Consider the following 19,503-nt stretch of genomic DNA (forward strand, 5'->3'; position numbering starts at 1 on the left):
TTCTAAAAGCAGAATTCTATTGGTTGATTTTACATTACTCTAAAAATTATTGTTTTCTCCTTGTGTTTCTTCTTACTTGCATAAGAACCTTTTTTTTTTTATTATGAGAACTATATATGAGAACTATTATTTTATTTTTATTATGGGTTAAATGAGAACCCATGTTCACTTTTTAAAAATATTTATTACTTTGCGTGACTTTTCCTCTTACTTTTCTCATCGATTCTCAAATTAATTTTCTCCATAAATATCTATTGCACTTTTAATTCAATATAATAATAATAATAATAATAATAATAATAATAATAATAATAAAGTAAACTCAGGATGGAAAGGAAGTCTATTACTGGAATGTACCACTACACTATGTGAGAGTACTTCATTTTGTGGTCTTCATTGAAACTTATAACAAAAGTGGAGAAACCCCAAACCAGTTGACTGAACCTCCTTAAATCTGCAATATCTGATGTAGCACTTTGATATGTCATTTTGATAGCATAGAATTTTTGTTTTAAAATGTAAGTGGAGGAAAAGCAGTCAAAGATACAGGCCAGAAGCTTCACATGAAATATATCATATAGAAGAATTCTGTAAAATATTAATTAGCACTATGAATACCCCACTGAAAGAACACTACCATTCACACTGAAGAGGGGAAAGAGTGGGCTATACCATCACCAGTCGGCCAAGGGAGTAAAACTAATCAATGACATCAACAAATTTAGGCATCAAAAAATGCACTACATTTTGCTTTTTCTTTTCTTTTCTAAATAATAAATGTTGCATCTAATGCTCTCTTTAAATTTTAATTCAACTAAATATAACTGTGTATTCACAGTCAGCTTTGTCAATCCATTACATACCTCCATAGCGCTGCATAGACAACTGCTAGGGTGATCAAGGCCAAGCATGAAAGACCACTGCCTACTATTAAGGTCACTGAGGGTGTACCAGATGATTCCATGATCTGTAGGTTACAACAGACAACCATGAAGAAAACCCATCCTCCAGCAATTAAAACAAGTCAAAAGAAAAAAAAGCAACAAAAGCAAAATGATGAAAGCAGCCACACTGTCACAGATAGCTTCAGTAATATTACTTATGAAGCAGAAATCAACTTAATTCCAAAATTGATCCATACATAACTCTGGGGTCTGTTTAATTATTGATACATTTGTCAGAGGCTTTTGAGCTTTAAAATGCCTTATAATACCTGCAGATTTTGAAAAATAAAGAAATTAGTAATATTACAATGTAATAGGAGACTATGACATTAGCACAAGTTTAAACTACTTCCCAATTAAAATTAATTAAAAGATATATTTCTCTTGAGAAACAGCAATATTTAGAACTGTGTATTAAACAAACAGCTTGGTTTCACTGTAATATATTAAAGATCATCCAGTAATATGTCCCAGAATTTGATTCACGCTTGTTGCAGAATTACCAAACTTTCTGACTTTTAATAACTTTGACTTCAATCCACTATTCTCACACACTTAATTTCCTTGGGCCTCTGCCTAGAAGGAATGGCAAGATATCTATGACAACAATATCATAAGCCTTCTGTAAAGAAGCTGGAAATTTAGAGTTCTTTCATTTGTACTCCTATTAATAAAAATGAAAATAAATTAATGACCTTGAAAACAAACTAGCTTTCCCTGCTGTAAAAGGAACTATTATAGTCATACATCAGGTAAGGTTTTCCCTCCGTGTGTGTAAGTGTTCATGTTCTGAAATAGACATGGTATTTGCTAATACAAATGGCAAAAATTTAGACCTAAAAGTTTGAAAGGATACTGTGCCTCGTTTACCAAAAGGCTTTTGAAAGCCTTGGGGATGTATTGTAAATTATATTTTATCAAGATATCTTTTGTCACCCAAACAGGAGATAAGACTGATGTACTTTTAGGCCAGATCTCAGGCAGAAAGTAACATTTTATTTCAAGCACTTTGTTCCAAACTGATCTACTTTGCTATTAAGAAGAGTCTGATCATATGCTTCCAAAACCAGGAAAATGAAATTATGCCTTAGCAGGATAACTTCACAAATATTTGCTTTTTAGATATTTTTACATTCAATAATACTGAGAGTGTCTGCTTATACATTTAATGTCCCCTCTTTCTCATGAAAACTTGATTATTTTTCTTACATCATATCAAGAGACTACATAGAAAATATGTGCTGAAAATGTCCAATGCAGATCTGCAATCTGTTTAACTACAGTATCTAGGGGTTTCCTACCAAGAGCAATAATAAAGCCCTGTACATTCCCCCGGAAAGGCTTGCAACCTTTAAAAAGCTTGTTAAGTTGATAATTGTTCAATACAAAAGTTTTCGACACATTTGCATCACAATTAGACGGCTTTCTCTGAAAATTCAGAGTTCGAGAACATGCAAATTTCACTAGGATTTAGTTATATCGCAGAATCTGGAATGCATTTCTCTGAGACACTGTAGACACCAGGAGACTAACATTTGCCTACCTGCAAGATTAAAAAATTCCTCAATGCAACGCCTGAAATATACCTGGGAGGAAAGCTCGACCAGCCCCCCCCCCCCCCCCCTCCGCAGCCCCCCCGCTATTGCCTTTTGCATTAAAACTGGATTTTTTTTTCCCCCCTTTGTTACTTACTATTTCTCTAGGTTGCTGAGCCAAAATGGCGAAGGTAGAGAGACGATCACATAAGCATTTCGTATGGGATGCATCGGTAAGCACAGTTTTACATCCCTGGGTGGACCAGGTTCCCAAAGAGTCGTTCCTGCAAAAGGAGGGGGGGGGGGGGGGGGGGGGGGGGGGGGAGGGGGGGGGAGGAGGGTTCGGGGGGGGGGGGGGGGGGGGGGGGGGGGGGGGGATCGCGAGGAGAGTGTAGTGTAGTTCCCGGACAGCGGAGAGGTACTTGGTGTGGGGCAGGAGCGGCCCCGGCGGCGCCCCCGCGGCGCGGCCGAGCGGGGCGCGGGGCGCGGGGCGCGGGGAGCGGCGCGGAGCTGGAGCTGTCCGGCGCGGCGGTGCTGATCGCCCGGCGCGCTGCGCTGCGCTGCGCGGAGCCCCGCCAGCCGCGCCGGCAGCCGCCCCCTGCGCTGCCAGCCACCTCCGAGCCTCACCAGAGCACTGCGAAAAACTCATCGGGGGAAGAGGGGGAGGCTTTTCCTCTCTCTCCCTCTCCCTCTCTCTCTTTTTTTTTTTCCCCTCCCCCCCCCTTTTCCTCCCGGCTCTGTTTCTGGACCTTTTGTAAAAAATGTGGTGGTCTGTAGTTGTAGTGTCTTTTTTTTTTTTTTTTTTCCCCTTTCTCTCCCCCCCCGCCCTCGTGTGTGTGGCTAGTTTAAAGGCATGGTTCTCAACCGTCTATCTGGGTTACGCCAGTTGGACCGGGAGATGCAAGATCTTCTGTTCTGATGGCTATTTTTGCTGAGGATTTTGGGGGGTTTTTGGTTGTTGTTTTTAGTGATCAGCCTTAGAAATTTCACCCTGGAAACGGCAGCATCAGATGCCTCCAACTCTTGCCTTAGCTCCAGCGGAGGGGTGGATTTCAGTACAGCAGCACACAACATCACCAAAGAGACACACGAGTTCGCCCTCCAGACATCACTCAGTCAACTCGCCTTTCCCTAGCTCCCTCCCCCTGCTCGATTTCTTTTTCTTGGTGTGGCAGCAGCACGCTAACCCCAAGCCAAAGCGATCATTTGCTGGCACCTTTCACCAACCGCCCCTAAACACAACAAGACGATTAACACAGCCCCCGATTCAATTAGACATTCAATATGTAATGCAAGGTCTGAAACCCACCCCAGCAGAACAATAAAAAATGGTATCAACCCACGTTTTCTTTGTGCGGGCAAGGAGAGGAGAGACGAAAAACCATCTCTCCTTTTTCCTGAACTGCAGTGGGGGGAAAATCGTTTCTACAGGGAAAAAAGGGGTTGGTTTTGACTAAAGTAAACCTATAGCTTTACCTATGTTATGTTTAGAGAACAACAATTGGGTTTGTTTCTTCTTTTTTCCCCTCCTTTCATGTCAGGGAGCAACTGCAGCAACTCTGCTGCCAGCAGCAGCGTGTGTGCTGTCAATTCCTGTGCATCTCACCTCGGGTCACTAAATGACTTGAAAAAATTAAAATGAAGGTGGAAGAAACGAGGTGGGGAAATAATGATTTCCCATCCCTGTGATCACCCTTGTTTCACCTCTTCTGCCTCGACAACCCACCTTTGTGAGTGATTCTATATGCCAGCACCCTCATGCAAAGGCAATTTGTTACCCCAAGCATGCTCTCAGAGTGCAGTTCACCCCAGCCCACCTCTGCATTTTGCGCCACTAGTTTTTGAACACACACCAGATGTAACCCTAACACACTATTGTCTTCGGAACAGTATCCTGCAATAAACAAAACAAACAGCAACTGAGGGAAACAATTGAGAGAAAATCACCAATTCTTCAAGCCACTAAAGCTGTCTATTAGCTTTCCTTCACAAATTGTTTCTTTCAGAGAGCCACGGCCTAAGTCAACATCCATGTTGAAAAATATAGTTACATATTCTAAATTCTGAAGCACTATCTTCTGGATAACTTAACCAATTTATTTTATTAGCTTTCCTGTCCCTTATCTTATTGTGACACATAGTTAAGGCCAAATGAAATGCATTTATCTGTGCTGATTAAATATTAAAGAATGATAGCTTAAGAGAACTTGTCATGTTTTAAAACAAAAGGATGGTATTATTCATCCTGAGAATAAGATTTAATATATTGAATTCACCTTATGCTGAAAAGCACTGGATGCTCAATACATAGTCAGCACTAAATCCTTGCAGATACTGTCCAATGCACAGTGTTAGACAAGTTCTAATTATAAAAGGTAGACAACCACAGAGACCAGTTTACAAACAAAACATCTGTTACAGTTATAATTATATCTAAATTAATATAAATCACGGACAATCCACCAACTTTAGAGGGGGTCATTCTGCTCTTCAAGTCACTCACGCAAATACAAAATTCCAGTCATATATTAGCTGAGCAGTTCACTGTTGTACTGTATCACCAGGTATTACAAATACACTACATATTTTGCAAAAGTTCTTGAATACTATTGAAAATTTTAGTGGAATTTCCAAAAGCACTCTGAAATGAAGAAACTGCTCTAATTGAATTTAACAATAAGACATCCATTGACATGGCAGGAGCAGAGTCAGTCTAATATGGACACATTTTACATTTCATTGTTCATTTTTTCAGTGATACACTTCAATTTCTTGCCTAGCAGCATTATATTTGAATATGTAACAGACAAAAATTCAGTAATTAAATATGGTCTATCTCTCTTTTCTAACCAATGCAGTTAAAAAAAAAAAAGAGCTGCATTAATAAATATATTTGTAGACTGTTGAAATGATGGCTGACAGAAGCTGTGCAGAATGTTATACTAAGTCCATGAAGGAGACGGAATAATGAGCAGAATCCAGAAGAAAAGTGTAACTGCAATTTGTTGCATTATGCTTATGCCTGCACAACAGTAAATGTATGATTACTAACTCACTCAGAGATGTGGGACATTTTGACTTGCCAACATAAAATCAGTATTTGGTTTTACATCTAAAGTATATAAGGAATGGAAATAATGGAGTTAAAACAGATATATTTAGTACATCTCAATGCTACATTTTCTATGAAGTACACCATCTATGATCTGTCTTGTAATGCAACTCTTCTGGGCCAATCAGAATCTATCCCATATTTGGAAGTTTCATTCCTTTTTGGTGTGATTTTCTTTAACTATGTATCTAACGTTTAGGGTTATCATATGAATATGCAAGAGGGCACCTATTATTCCTGTGGATCTTTCTTATTATGCAGAAAGCTATAAAGGATTGACAGGTACTTTAACACATGTTCTATTTATATCAAGGAAAATTATCAAATTGAAAATACGTAGCAAATATAGATGTAGGTTCATGCCCATTATTGGCAATTTTGTACTGTTCCACTGAGCTACAGATGATTTAATCAACCTGGCAGAATTCCCATGATACAAGCAAAGGAATTCCCAAGAAGCATAGATTCACCATTGCAGATCCTGTGTCATCCTGCAGCTGAGGCAGGAGAAACAGCAGGGGAAGCAGGGTAGTAGGGGAAAAAGTCGATATAGAATGTGATTTGGACCCATGGATCTATGGCTAATATGGCATAAGCACCAAAAAACCCTCATCTCCAACATTTGCCTATGAGTGTGTCCTTCTCAGAGTAGTTTTACAGCTAAAGGAATGCTGGAGTGTCTTTTCAAAACCCTTTCAGTGTGTAATGTAAACTTCTTAGTTCTAATCAAGAATTAGGAACATACTGTGCAATGAAAATGATGGCCAAATGATGTACAGAGAAGTATTTTAATCATGTATGATATAGAAGAAATAATGTGATTTTTACTCTTTAATAATGTATTATGCAATACTGCATGATATAAAAGTGATGCTCACTATTGAAAACAATGATATGACTGTCTCAGATACTGAAATTGAAATGTAGTTTATAGGATAGGAGCATTTTTGTAGAATAAAAGATTCATTCACCGACACAATTGCCAATCTGACACAGACTGATGATCAAGCCACATTTGATATGCTAGCAACCATGTTTCCCTTACTTTACAGTATTTTTCTTGGTCTCATGACACGGTTTACCACTTACCATTGACATATTTTGTTAAAATTAATAATATACATGTCTTATTAACTGCATTGTTTCGTCTGCCTTAACATATTGATGAACAAAAATCAGCTATGACACTGCTGTCAAAACCACTTACTTAGTAAAGGACTTCACCTCATAATGTACACTGTCTACCTTATTAGTTTATTTTGAAGAATTTTTTTTTCAAATGAAAGACTTTTTTGGAGAGAGATGCTGTGAGACAGAGAAAAAGGAAGTTAACAATACTGTTAGCTATTTTTTCCATACTGGCAACTAGCGATCCAAGTAGTTGCCTGAGTTTTGATCATCATGACAAAGAGTTAACATCTTGGCTATACATATACGATGATAGCTTACTTTAATAATTTCTTTGATGATTGATATCTGTGCTTAAAGTGGGATGAGAAAACTTTTCGACCATTAAGTTACATTACTTAAATAACAGCAAGAGGCTGTTATTTAAGTATTTAATAACATCTTTGTAGAAAACAAACTACACAGAAGCTAAGAAATTACAATATTATTTCTCCTGAGATAATTTTAATTCTTGGGTGTGTACATTATTATACACTTTTTTCTGTTTAACTAGCTAGGTGCTGTTTTTTCTTTAGGACAGACTTTTGTATTCCAACTCTATTCTCAGTAAAGAATGTCATATAATGATGAGAAGCACAGGGAAAATGCAGACATAAAATTTTTTTAGCCTGGCAAAAGATAGGAAATAAGCTCATCGCCCTTATGAGTAGCAGATTATGGATTATGTACATCATTGTGCCTGTTCAGATGTGCTGGCTGGCACATTAGTGAAGGTAAAGTCCTTCCAACACCTGCTTACTTCTTTACACCTGGACCTAAAATCCCAGGGAAGCCATAGGGAAGGCTCGGCTGCAGGCGTCTCCTTTCAGTTGTGCGTGTCCATATGTCTGAGACATGACATAACTCTTTGTATACATAATTCCTACTGTGATCAATCTTATCCCTACCAGTAGTATATGACAACATCCGGTTTATCTCCACAGCTTTTCCTGAAGTAAAAAAAAGGAAGAAAAGAAGGAAAAAGAAAAAAAAAAACCACAAAGAAAAGGTGGATGAAAACACACTTTGCTTAATAATGTCACATATAAAACTGTAGTTTAACAAAGTATTGTTTAGCCTGAAATTGTTAATATTATTAACATTATGTCATTATGACTTAGGGATTTTTTCCCCCTTACAGAATTTAGAAAAAATAATGCATGAAATCATGGAAATTAAAAAACATAGAATGGACAAAAATAACTGCCTTATGACTACATGTCTAAAATACCACAAATGTCTGAATTTGTGTGCTATCAGAAGAAAAAGCTGGGTGATGAATATTGTGCAATTGGATCTGCAACCAGAATACTATGGGAGTTCATTTTCCTAAAGAATAAGGCTGCTTTTCCAATTCAGGCATTGAATTGTTTATTTTTCCTGAATGACATACTTGTGAATTTGGGGTTTTTTTTCTGAAGAAAGTAGAAATCCTTGAAAAATTAATTTTCTTGCTGATCTTTATATCAAAAACAAATCCCGGTTGAATATAATTTTTTTTTTTTTTTTTTTTTTTATAAAAGAATTGTGCATCTGGGCTGGAAACCAAGTTTTTTTCCAATGTGATTTAAACCAGATGAGATATTAAACCCTAAAAAGTAGGTTTTAGAACAGAGCCATTGTAGTTATAAGCATACATTGTAACATTAACTTTCTAATAATGTACAACTCATAGAAAGGTCTGAGGGAAGATCAAAAATTGCCTTGGTTATCAATTTGACTACTATATACAAATGATTCATCAAAAGGGGACCTATGGAAGTGAGTATTAATGCTTGAGGGAATATTTTATTACTCTTTATAACTTTCCTGTCCATACATTTTAGGGCATGATCTAGTAGTGGGCAGTGTGCGTAAGCTATGCTGTAATCAATAGTTGCCCTGTCATTAGCATAGTGCAAGTGTATCGAAGTGGAAAAGGAAAAGAAATTCTAAAGGACTGATATGACAAAAATGGGATGAGACAAATACTGGGAGTTTCCTGCCTCCTACTGCATAGTTCTCAATTACTGCTGCTCTGTACTACTGCTATAACGCAGACTTATCATTATTGGAGTTACAGGATCCATTCATGTTTTTTAATAACATCAGACAAACTCTAGTCATTCAGCTCTATTTCTGTATTTTAGGGAGCCTAATGGATGGGCTTTTGAGCAAGAGCATTGTTCCCCCTTTCCCAAGATTATAGAGAAAATCGCTTAAGAGGATGAATATTGGTGCATTAAAAAAATTGAGGGAAACCAATTGCTTTCCATAGCTTCATCTCTGTCTGACCCTGTAGGTGTTGTCAGAGAAAGTAGCATAGGAGTAAGTACTGGGCATTCCTGCTATGTACATACTGCCAAAGGATGTAGCTATCTGCTGAGGATTTATGAGATCTATAACTTCTTTCCCCATGGACCTCCAGAATGAATGGAGCAGACAAGAGGCCATGTTTCCCTTCCAGGATATCTTGTTCCAAGATGAAGATTTTATAGAAACTACAGGAAGCAACAGAGGGATATTTTTATTTTCATAAAACAATAATCGAAGCAAACTCTACTACAAATTCTACAGTGAATTTCTGTCTCCCTCCCTTCCTGATGAGGTCTCATTTATTGAGTATCAGCCTGTACTCTAATTTTGGCTTTCATTTCAACACAGTTTTGCTAAGTTTGTTCACTGTGAAAGGAGTTATACCTGATAATGCTGAATGACCAAGACAACAAGGATCATGTTAGATTTTGCAAGAATGCATTACTTAACTGTGGGTATGTTTAGAGATAAGGCTCTTCATTTAATTTGCTGTATGATGTATCTGGTTTCTTGGGGCAAAGTCATATAGAGACTTGCTATGTTAAAATGTATATTCTCAAAGTTTACAGTAGTGAGTTTAGTAGTGTTTTGGATATGTATAAAATTGGTCAGTTTCAGTTAGGTTAATTTTATAAGATAACATCAGATGTTTAGCAGAAAAAAAAAACTTCCACAAATATTTTATTAGCTTTCACTCCTCATGAAATCAACAAAATCTTCCATATTTGTTTGTTCAGACTGTATAAATATTTGTGTAGGTTTATGGTGGTCTAAGGCAACATTGCCATATAGTGTTTTCCCAATGACCAGCTTGTGAAATCTTTCACACTGAGCTATTATTCACAGGGACTCCTAGCAAAAAGGATCCTTGTAAATTGTATATTGCCAGGGGCTTGAAAAGATTAGGGGCTCAGAAGTTTATCCTGGAAATTAAGAATGTCAAAGCTTGGACCGGGGTTGTAGCTGTCGTTAATGTTTCTTCCAAATGACAAGATTAGCAATAAATAGCAATAAAGAATAGTGTCATTAGTCCAAGTTTCAAGGCCAGCTATGACCAGCAGGGAGGGGAACAAGTGTGAAAGGGAATTGATGAGGGGAAGAACAGAGGCTGGGCTTCCATCATGGCTACTGTTACAACATCCTGTGCTATTCTACATTGAATGACCACATGAAACTAAAAATGGTACATGTCCAGACTCCTCAGAGAGTGCTTTGAATTAGTCTCCAGAGATGCCAACCATGAGGTAGGAAGAAAGTTAAGCCACAAAATGAGAATGGCAGAAGCAAATATGTTAAGTGGTCAGGCACTAAAATGATGCTCATTGCTCTGGTGATGCAAAAGAGAGCAGAGCTCTCTTCTGGAGCTAGATGTGCACATGCTACCTTTCAAAATCTGACATTAGGTTTCACATCAAAGATGTCCAGTGGAGAGTCCTTATTTTATCCAACAATTCAGTGGCTGTGAGATAGAAGAGGTGAGTTAAATTTCCTTCCCTGCATGAGGGGTGTTGAATAGATATTTTGCAGCAGATGACCTAACCCCAGACTATAGCATATTCTGGTGTGAGAGTACCTTCACTCCTTGTTGAAGCAGGTGCTCAGTGAACAGAACTATGCATTGGGCTGGAAGGTGAAGCAAAGCACAGACTTTGTAGCCATACTGCAGGAAGACAGGGATTGGCACCTGCATTCCAGTTCCTGCTCCACTCAGTATTACTTATTCAGCAGACTGAGCAACCAGACATCAGGTTCTCTGAAGATCCTCAGGTTTCATATATATTCCTTCATATCTTAGCCGCATGACTAAGAACCCTCCCACTTATCAGTTTCTCCTCCCCTGGATCTTGTGATAGCATGTGCTGCTCCTACACAACCCTACTGTGTATCCTACAACTCTTGTTACCTGTTGGGTTCTCTGAAGAACGTGCTGTGGAGCTTATGGCAACTGGAGCTAAGTTGTCTCAGTGTCTAATTTTATAGAAAGAAATAAAGACTTTTTTCTGTCCTCTTGCACTTTGAAAACAAACTTAACTCAAGCCAGGCTGGGATAAAACAAAGAAACAAACAGACATTAGGACATGGTTACAAATTTTTATAAAAGACAGTAACAAAGAAATAAAATAAAACTGACATTTGCTCTACTGACATTAGGATTATGTCAAGCAGTATGTGTCCCCGTTTATCCAGATGTTATTCTGCAAGATTCCTAAATATTCAGTTTATAAAGAGTTCTATTTTCTGTATATGTTAGGCTTCAGGTTATGTCCTTTTCCTTGTGTAAGACGCTTGCTTTTAATAACCAGTCCTCCTCTGTAAGTCTTCCCCAGGAGACTAAACAGATCTAATCTGTTTTTCCTCAAATGGATTGATTTCTTTCTTATTTGGGAGATAATCTGGCATCTCTCTTAATTAAAATACGTATTTTTTTTTCTTTCTTAGAGATGTCTCTTTGTTAAATCAATGTTATCTTGTGTACCTGACTGGCCAATTAACAACTGCTTCAGCAAGAGTAATGCTTATCTCCCTATTCTCTCTTTGGTGAGTCAGAGTGCACCCTGACTGAACCTGCACAAAATCTTTTATTGTTATCAGTCTGCACATTAAAAACACATTTGATACAAAAACCTCAATAGGAAAAAGGCATATAGCTTGCTATTGGCTCTTGACTGAGATCAGACATATAGTAATTAACCAGTTTGAGGTGACAAGGGGTTTGTACTGACTGATGCTTAACATCTTCAGTTGGATATCTTTTCTTCAGTGAAAACCTTAACTACAGATTGCAAAAGTGAGTAATCTTCCCTTTCAGACAATCAATATGTAGGTTTAATATGAAAGAATAAGACTAACAGCAGAAGAGAGGGAATTAGAGAAGCGTCCTTAATTCCAAAATGCTCCACAGCCTGGAGATTAGGTCATTCCTCCTGAAAAGGTTCTGAATTTTGCAAGCACAGAGGAGGCCTCACCTTTGGTAGGTGTCTCCTGTCCTGGGTGACTTTTCTAACCGTTGAACTATTGGACAAAAGAACTATAGTATATATCTTCATACATGTGCTGTCCATGTTTTACATCAGAGCCAGTTCACTGCTAAGTCAAGGCCACAGTCCAGAATGACAAAGAGATGACCTGTTTACATATCCTGATGAGAGTTAATTCTGAAGTTCTTCTGGGCATATTAGAATGAAGCCTTGGTGGCCAAGCAGCTTAACATAAAATACATAAGAACCTCTGGATTTAGGATTCTCCAGAGTTGTACAGTACAGTGACTGGAAAGGAGGTCTGACAAAGTCCATTAAGGATTGAGGTACCTATGCTGGCATGTATCTGCCTACCTCATATAATGACTGAGATTTTAATAAAAAATGGGGCAATGCAACAAATCTGTGCAAGCAGTTGAGATGCAGTGACTTTGTGTATGCCCAGCTGATAGCAAAAGTAATGCAAGATAGTTAAACACAAAGCTTTCTTACAGAGTTGTTTACGATCTGATTAATAAACAAAACTGAACAACCCAGATGTTTCTAAAGCTGATAGATGTGAGCTGTACATTAAAAACTCTATAATTCACGGAGTTATAAAGTAATGCATCTTTTTGTCTTAATAGTCGTCACTTTTTTTTAAGATGTGGGAAAATAATTGTGATTACAGAGTCAAATAAATTCAAGTACAGATTTAGGAGATGAAGGCTCTTTTGTTAAAAAGAAGATGTAAGAGGCACCTCCTTAATGTATACTTTGGTCTCTTCTGAGCCAGTCTTAGCCCTGATGTTCTTGCCTTTCAGTAAGGCTTATTACATTAGGACTTAACTAATGTGGCTCTTTAGCTTGCAGTTATGTGAGCTACTGCTCATCTGAATCTTCCTGAGTGGATGTATTTACTGACCAGCTGCCCAGTAAAGTAAATTACACCTAATTACACTTTTTAAAACTACTTCACACCTATGTAACAGTAGTGTTGCCTAAAACAAAGTCAGCTGATAATGCTAATTTCTGGAGATAACATCTAAACAGTTACACTGTGTTTTTTGCTAGGAGTGACTAGTACAGAGGCTAGAAGGAGGAGGTGTGTGTCACGCTTCATCACAGCAGATGAAAACAGATGCTTCCATATTTCAACTGGAAAATGCTGAGAAAAAGAATGAGGGTCTGCACTGTGCCATGTCTGGACAGTGATCTTTATGTACGAGGGATTGTGCTGACTCATTAGTAAAAGGGCATGTGTTGCAGAGGAGGCTTCTGTGGTGCACAAAGTCCAGTGGATTCTGTGGACATGCTCTGAATTTGATCTGCACATGTGCAATGTCTGATGCATCCACAATGCAACAGACAATTTGTGTTTGTAACAACCATATATCTGGAAGTCCCAGAAAAATGTACTGCACTGATCAGTCGCAATACAGGATTTAAGTCCTCTTACTCCTCTGGTAAATCCATTTCAGCTAGTCACATGTCAGCTAGATTGTGCGTCTAAACAAATGTGACTGATGGCATTAAAAACTATATCAATTTGTTAAGAGGTTGGATAAGTGCTTTTATTTCACAGTCTGAAAGAAAAAGGGATAGAGGAGGTGTTGGGGAGTATGTGCCTTAATTAGATGCCAAAAAACCCTCTCTGAACAACTGAGAAAAGATAGTAGCCTAACTACTTTCTTCCATCTCCTGATAATATTTTTTGTTTGTGTGTGGCTTCCTTGTGGGAAACAGCACAATAAGAATTCCTGGTGCTCTGCAGGTGCAGAGGTTGTAATAAATGGGCTTGTCTTCTGTGGACTCACAAAGTTGGTGTACTCTCTAGCCTTCATGTATGGTAGAAATGGACTGAAAAAAGTGTCCCAAAATAATCAATGTTAACACATTAATGGTCTACCACATTACATAGTACCTTTCAGCTGAAAACCTTGAAACACAGAGATGGATAGTGTCATCCTGAATCTCAACACTGGGCACAGGAAAATTAAAAGACATCCCTAGGATGCAAGGCCGAAAAAAAATGCAAAGGTAAAGTGTTTCAAGGCTGAAAAGAAAATGTAACCAAATACAGTGCTATATTTGTTTCCTTCAGTCTCTATATAGAGGTCTTATACACCATTTTTGATGTTTACATTATATCATACGGAATATTGAAAGTTTAAGTATCTAAAAACATATACCGTAACATTATTCCGTTAATGTTGCAGTTTTTGCAGAATGGAATCAACTCTCATTGGCATGAAAGGCATATCATAAGCTGTCTGTCTGTCTGTGATGTGTCACATAGATGTGGCATGCTTTGGTTGAAAACTTCAAATCTGAGATGCCTTTCCCTTCAGTCAGACATAGTTCTGCAAGTAGAAATTGCTACAGTGTCTTCTTACATTTTGAAGTAATTTGCATTCTGTTATATTCTCAAGCTACTTGATGTTTTAAAAGTGCAATAAATAAAGAATACAATTAATTTAGATTACACTATTCAATCTGAATTATATAGAGACTATTTAGTACATGAAGCTTATTAGCCAGAATATATCTCCTAGAAATTACATAATGATGAGTGCAATTGCTATCATTGTCTGTGCATATATAGTATTCAGGGAATGTCATGAATCCACTTCATGTCAGTGCATGCTGTATATTGATTGGACCTGTCAACTTTAATGCAGTATCCTCAGTATAACTCACGTCAGAACGTGGCACTACATTTTGATCTCTCAGACAGCTAGATGATATCTAAAATTACATATAAGCAAACATCTTTCTATTAACTGTGCATTGGAGAAAACTTATGTGTTTATTTTAATTCAAAGATGCTAGAGCATGTCAAGCGCATGATGTGTTCTTCAGTTATATTAGTTTTCAGCAGGGGTTTGGAAATAGCAAAACAGAAAATATGACTATGCCACTCTAAAAAAGTCTATGGTATGCCCACATTTTGAATGCAGTATGCAGTTCTGATCTCTTCCTAACCCAAACAGATCTAGTGGAACTAGGAAAGCTATAGGGAAAGGGAATGAGGTGACAGAAGATATGGGGCAGCTTCTGTAAGGTAAGTCACTCCAGTCTGGGTAAGAGGTGGTCAAGGGAGGTCTGATAAAGGTCTGTAAGAGTGCCATGGTGAAAATGAACCAGAAATGATTGTTTGTTATTCCTTGTAGTATAAGATCTAAGGGCATTAAATGAAATTATTAAGCTGTATATTCAAAACAAACAATAGGAGGCATTTTTTCTCACAGGGCGTAGTTAAACCCTACAAAACATTGCCACAGGAGGTTATAAATGACAGAAGATTATGCAAACTGAAAGAGTGATTAGATAAATTCACAGACAAAAAGATCTTTTAAGGCTACAGCACACAAAGATAAAAAATCTGACTGTACACGACAAACCTGTTGGAATTTGGAAGGCATACCAGGGGAATTTCTATTATATGAGTACCTTGTTCTTAAGCACTCTTCCAAGCATCTCTTAACAGCCACTGTGGCAGGCAGGATGCTGGGGCTGGATTATTCTTTTGTCTGTTCAGCCCAGGCTATAGTTTAACTATTAGTCCTGGTTTAAAGGTTTTGCTTTCAAATTAATCACATTTCAGTTTGCTGATTGTTCCACACTGCATATGCGTACTAAACCCAAAACATAGTGCTGAGACAGAAGTATTTTAGCTGAGCCTCAATATAATGTTGAGGTACTATGACATCCTAAATTTACAAATTGGATTTCTTGGCATCACATAAGTGGACATCAAACAGAATTAAACCTTTATTGCTTTACATTAACATTTTATCTCATATGAGAGAGAATTTCTTATTTCCTTAATTTTATAATATAGAACCGGGATTTTACAAGTGTACTCACATCCTGAAATATTTCATAGTGTTCTATCAAGATAGATAGAATATGTATGTGTGTATATATATACAGTAGACATAGATAGTAGGTGTTGTAATGGTGATACTTGTTATTGTAACTCGTCTAATTTTGACACACTTCATAAGGTCAACTTTTAGATTCACCCCAACGATGGCTTCACACTTTTTATTCTGTGCATGATCTTAACTGTTAAGCACTTAAAAAAAATGTTTGCTTCTTTTCTTCACAATGTTGCCTTTTTCTATATAAAATTATACCTCCTGACCCTTAGAATGGTCAAGTTTTAATCCCAAGCCAGTAACATCTATTCTGTATTTAAAAATGTCACTGCTTTTAAGTCCAATACCTAGTAGTCCTGCAGGGCTAGAGGCAATAACTTGCAAAGGGAAAAATTCTCAACTTTCCAATTGGACACACAGACCTTGCTTATGACCCTGCAGGGCTGTCAGCTATCAAACTTTGAAGTTATGACATTTTAAAGAAAATGTACAGAGGAGTTATTTTATAGGAACAGAAACCCATTTTTAGCTTACTTTAGAAAGCTTTTATTGCCTTATGCTTTCAATGAGTAAGATATCTAGTTTTACAGGTGGATGCGTATGAAAATAGTACTAGTAAATGCTTTAAAGAGTCTAACTTATTTTAAAGGTTATATGATATAAATCCATGCAAAGATGTTAGCACTTGTGGAAAAATGGAGGACTCAAACACTCAAGGTCAGAAGTACAGAAACTGTAGCCTCAGCTGCAGCTTCTCTTACGGTTGTGTTTTAATGTCTAGTGTCTTTTTATCTTTCCGGCCATCTCACATTAAAATTAATTAAAATGATTGCAGCATTAGTTGAATTAAGCGATCCTTCATTTTCAGTGATATGGTAATTGGAATTGCAAATTGGAATTTCTTACAGATTCCTCGAAAAGGGTTATAACAACACTAGTACTAGTACCTTAATTCTTGGTAAGATGTTAAAAAAAAAGGCTGCTTTGGAAAAATATTAGTTCACTTGCTTTAAAACTGCAAATATTTTAGTGCTCCAAAGTTCTAAGTTTCATAAATTTTCAATTTTGAACTCACTTAAATATATTAAAAAGAAAAAAATAATATATTTATACAGAATTAATTCCACTTCTACTGAACTAATTTACCTCAAAGTTTGGTTTGTTTTTAACTTTGGTAATTTTAATTCTGAAATAACTTTCCTTTTGTGACAAAATTCTGATTTTTAGTGTAGGAAAGAGGATTCAGAAATGCCATAATCCACTGCTTCTGCTAGACCATGGTTTAGCATAATATTTAAATATATCTATAATTTCTTATGCCAGTGATTTCAGTAGATTTACTCATATACTCAAAGATAGTCACATGCTCATCTTCCCTGTGAAAACACAGCCATTTCCATCTCAGTATCACAAAATATCAATGAATTAAGGCTCAAAATAGGCCTTTAAAGTAAGTAAGGATCACTGGTCACATATTACAGATGGCAAAATTCTATGCTGCTGTACTAGATCATCAGAGCAGATCCTTCTGTCCTCTAAATCATAACAATCTTTAAAAAATGTAAAGACTAGGCATATTATATTGTAACTTAGGCTATGGAAGATCTTTCTTCTTGAATTAATTACTCATTCAAATAATTGATGATTATAGTATCAGTATAATTTGTATTAATAATATAAATTATTATTCATAAATAAACTCATACTACATTAAATAAAAAACTGTAAACACATTTATGTCAATTGAATATCTTTTTGCAACAGTTAGCAGAACTAGGAATCAATTCCAGCTCAAATGCAAATAATAATCATAATTACAGAAACATACTTCTCTATCAGAACATGTTTTAAAGGTCCTTCTGTACATGTAATGTAATTCCTTTCCCTTATCAGCACCAACCCTCCGATTTCTAAAAGAAAAATGACTGATAATACATCCTGTCACTTCCATGATCTAGCACTATTTGGCTTGACGTTTCTCAAATATTACAGTTCCTAAGAAAAGTCACTTGAAGTCCAGAGTACCTATACAAGGTCGTGAGTACAACTTGTGCTGAATATCCATGAGAAGATTCCCCTTTATTTACTTATTGACAACATTAATAGGCAATTAAATGCTTGCTAGTAGTTGCAAAAAAATGTTTCTTTTTAAGCAAAGTTCATGTTAACATTGTCCCACTTAGCTGTCAGGCATTACTGTTCAATGCCTTTGGGAAAAGTACTTTTATTGGGAGAAATCCCAGTACAAGTCCTGGCAGAAGTCAGCAGATTGCAAGAGAGATCATGCTGCAGTACTTTCTACCTGGATACCATAGTTCTTTCATGAGTGAAACCATGTGAAACTCACGAAACCTTTCGCTGCCCATGTAAAACCATTCAACTGGAGGGAGTTCCATGGAGTAGCTACTAGCAGAATGGACACTTAGATTTGAGAGAAAATATTATTGATGCAGCTGCCCTTGTGCTACCCATGGTGTAAAGTGAGAAGTGTGGCATGAAAGGGAGGACTTATAGACAGGGCATTGCTGGGGATACCAGGGTGGGGATGCAGCTCAAGAAGGACCATGGTCAGGATACTAGAGCAGCCAGAAGGAAGAGAAACACTGCAGAACTTGAGCTCGGTGTCAGAAAAAAGGAAAGCTTATTGCATAATGCCTCTGTGTATATTCTGTCCAACAAATTCTTTTATGTCTGTACAAGGCAGATGGCACTTTAATTAAAGGTTCTGTAAACTTTCCCAAAACATCTTTGTGATTTCTGTGTTCAGCATGTTTATGTACCTCCCCCTGCAAATTAACATGTTTTCAAATATTTCACCCTTATTTAACAATGATGCATGAGAGCTTCGGCTCCATGAATGAAGAGCAAATCCAGCACTACTTAGATGATGTTATTATATGTTTTGGTCAAGCCTATAGCGACAGTTGTGTATACAAAGTGCGATGGCAAAACTGAGGAATGGGATAAGAACATAAGGGAAAATTGTCTTGGACATGAAGAATAAATATTTAGGGTTTTATGATAAGTAGGGTTAATACCAATTTTTGCTTGTAATTGCATTACAAGCTTATGTTGCAGAAAGACGTATTGATTCATCAACTACATTAGGAAATATTTTTAAAAGAGCTGTGGATGCCCCTGATTTTAGTATTTTCAGTAGTCGATGCAACATCTTAGCATATTTGGGTTTTTTCCCCTTAAAACAATTTAAAAAAGCATCAGAGCCACTGAAAAAAAGAAGGGTTCACACACAGAGAAAAAGAATCAGCAAAGAGTTCCTTCTCCACAAGGTAAAGTAATTTCTAGAATGAGTTATAGAGGTACATGCCTTTTTTGCCTAGAACCAATATATTTTTTGGTGGATTTCTTCCAGCAGAAGAATTAATATTAAAGAGGATTTTTTTAAAGTTAATTAGAAAAAATATGTTGTGGTTTAGCCCCAGCCAGCAACTAAGCACCACGCAGCCGCTCGCTCACTCCACCTGCCCTGATGGGATGGGGGAGAGAATCGGAGGAGCAAGAGTGAGAAACACTCCTGGGTTGAGATAAGAACAGTTTAATAATTGAAATAAAGTAAAATAGTAATGATAATAATAACAATATAATAAT

At 37.1% G+C, this 19,503-nt stretch overlaps 1 protein-coding gene across 1 annotated transcript in view; it reads right to left on the reverse strand.

The window, feature by feature from the left end:
• ADGRB3 (adhesion G protein-coupled receptor B3) overlaps positions 1-19,503 on the reverse strand; it is a 479,906-nt gene that overhangs the window by 99,205 nt on the left and 361,198 nt on the right. Inside the window, exons 16-17 of the mRNA XM_075707045.1 lie at positions 2,637-2,763; positions 864-967 (exon numbers count right to left, since the gene is read on the reverse strand). Of these exons, the coding sequence (XP_075563160.1) occupies positions 864-967; positions 2,637-2,763 (231 nt within the window). The remainder of the gene's footprint in view (positions 1-863; positions 968-2,636; positions 2,764-19,503) is intronic.

Source organism: Pelecanus crispus, chromosome 3 (assembly GCF_030463565.1).
Source record: "Pelecanus crispus isolate bPelCri1 chromosome 3, bPelCri1.pri, whole genome shotgun sequence".
Taxonomy (NCBI): domain Eukaryota; kingdom Metazoa; phylum Chordata; class Aves; order Pelecaniformes; family Pelecanidae; genus Pelecanus; species Pelecanus crispus.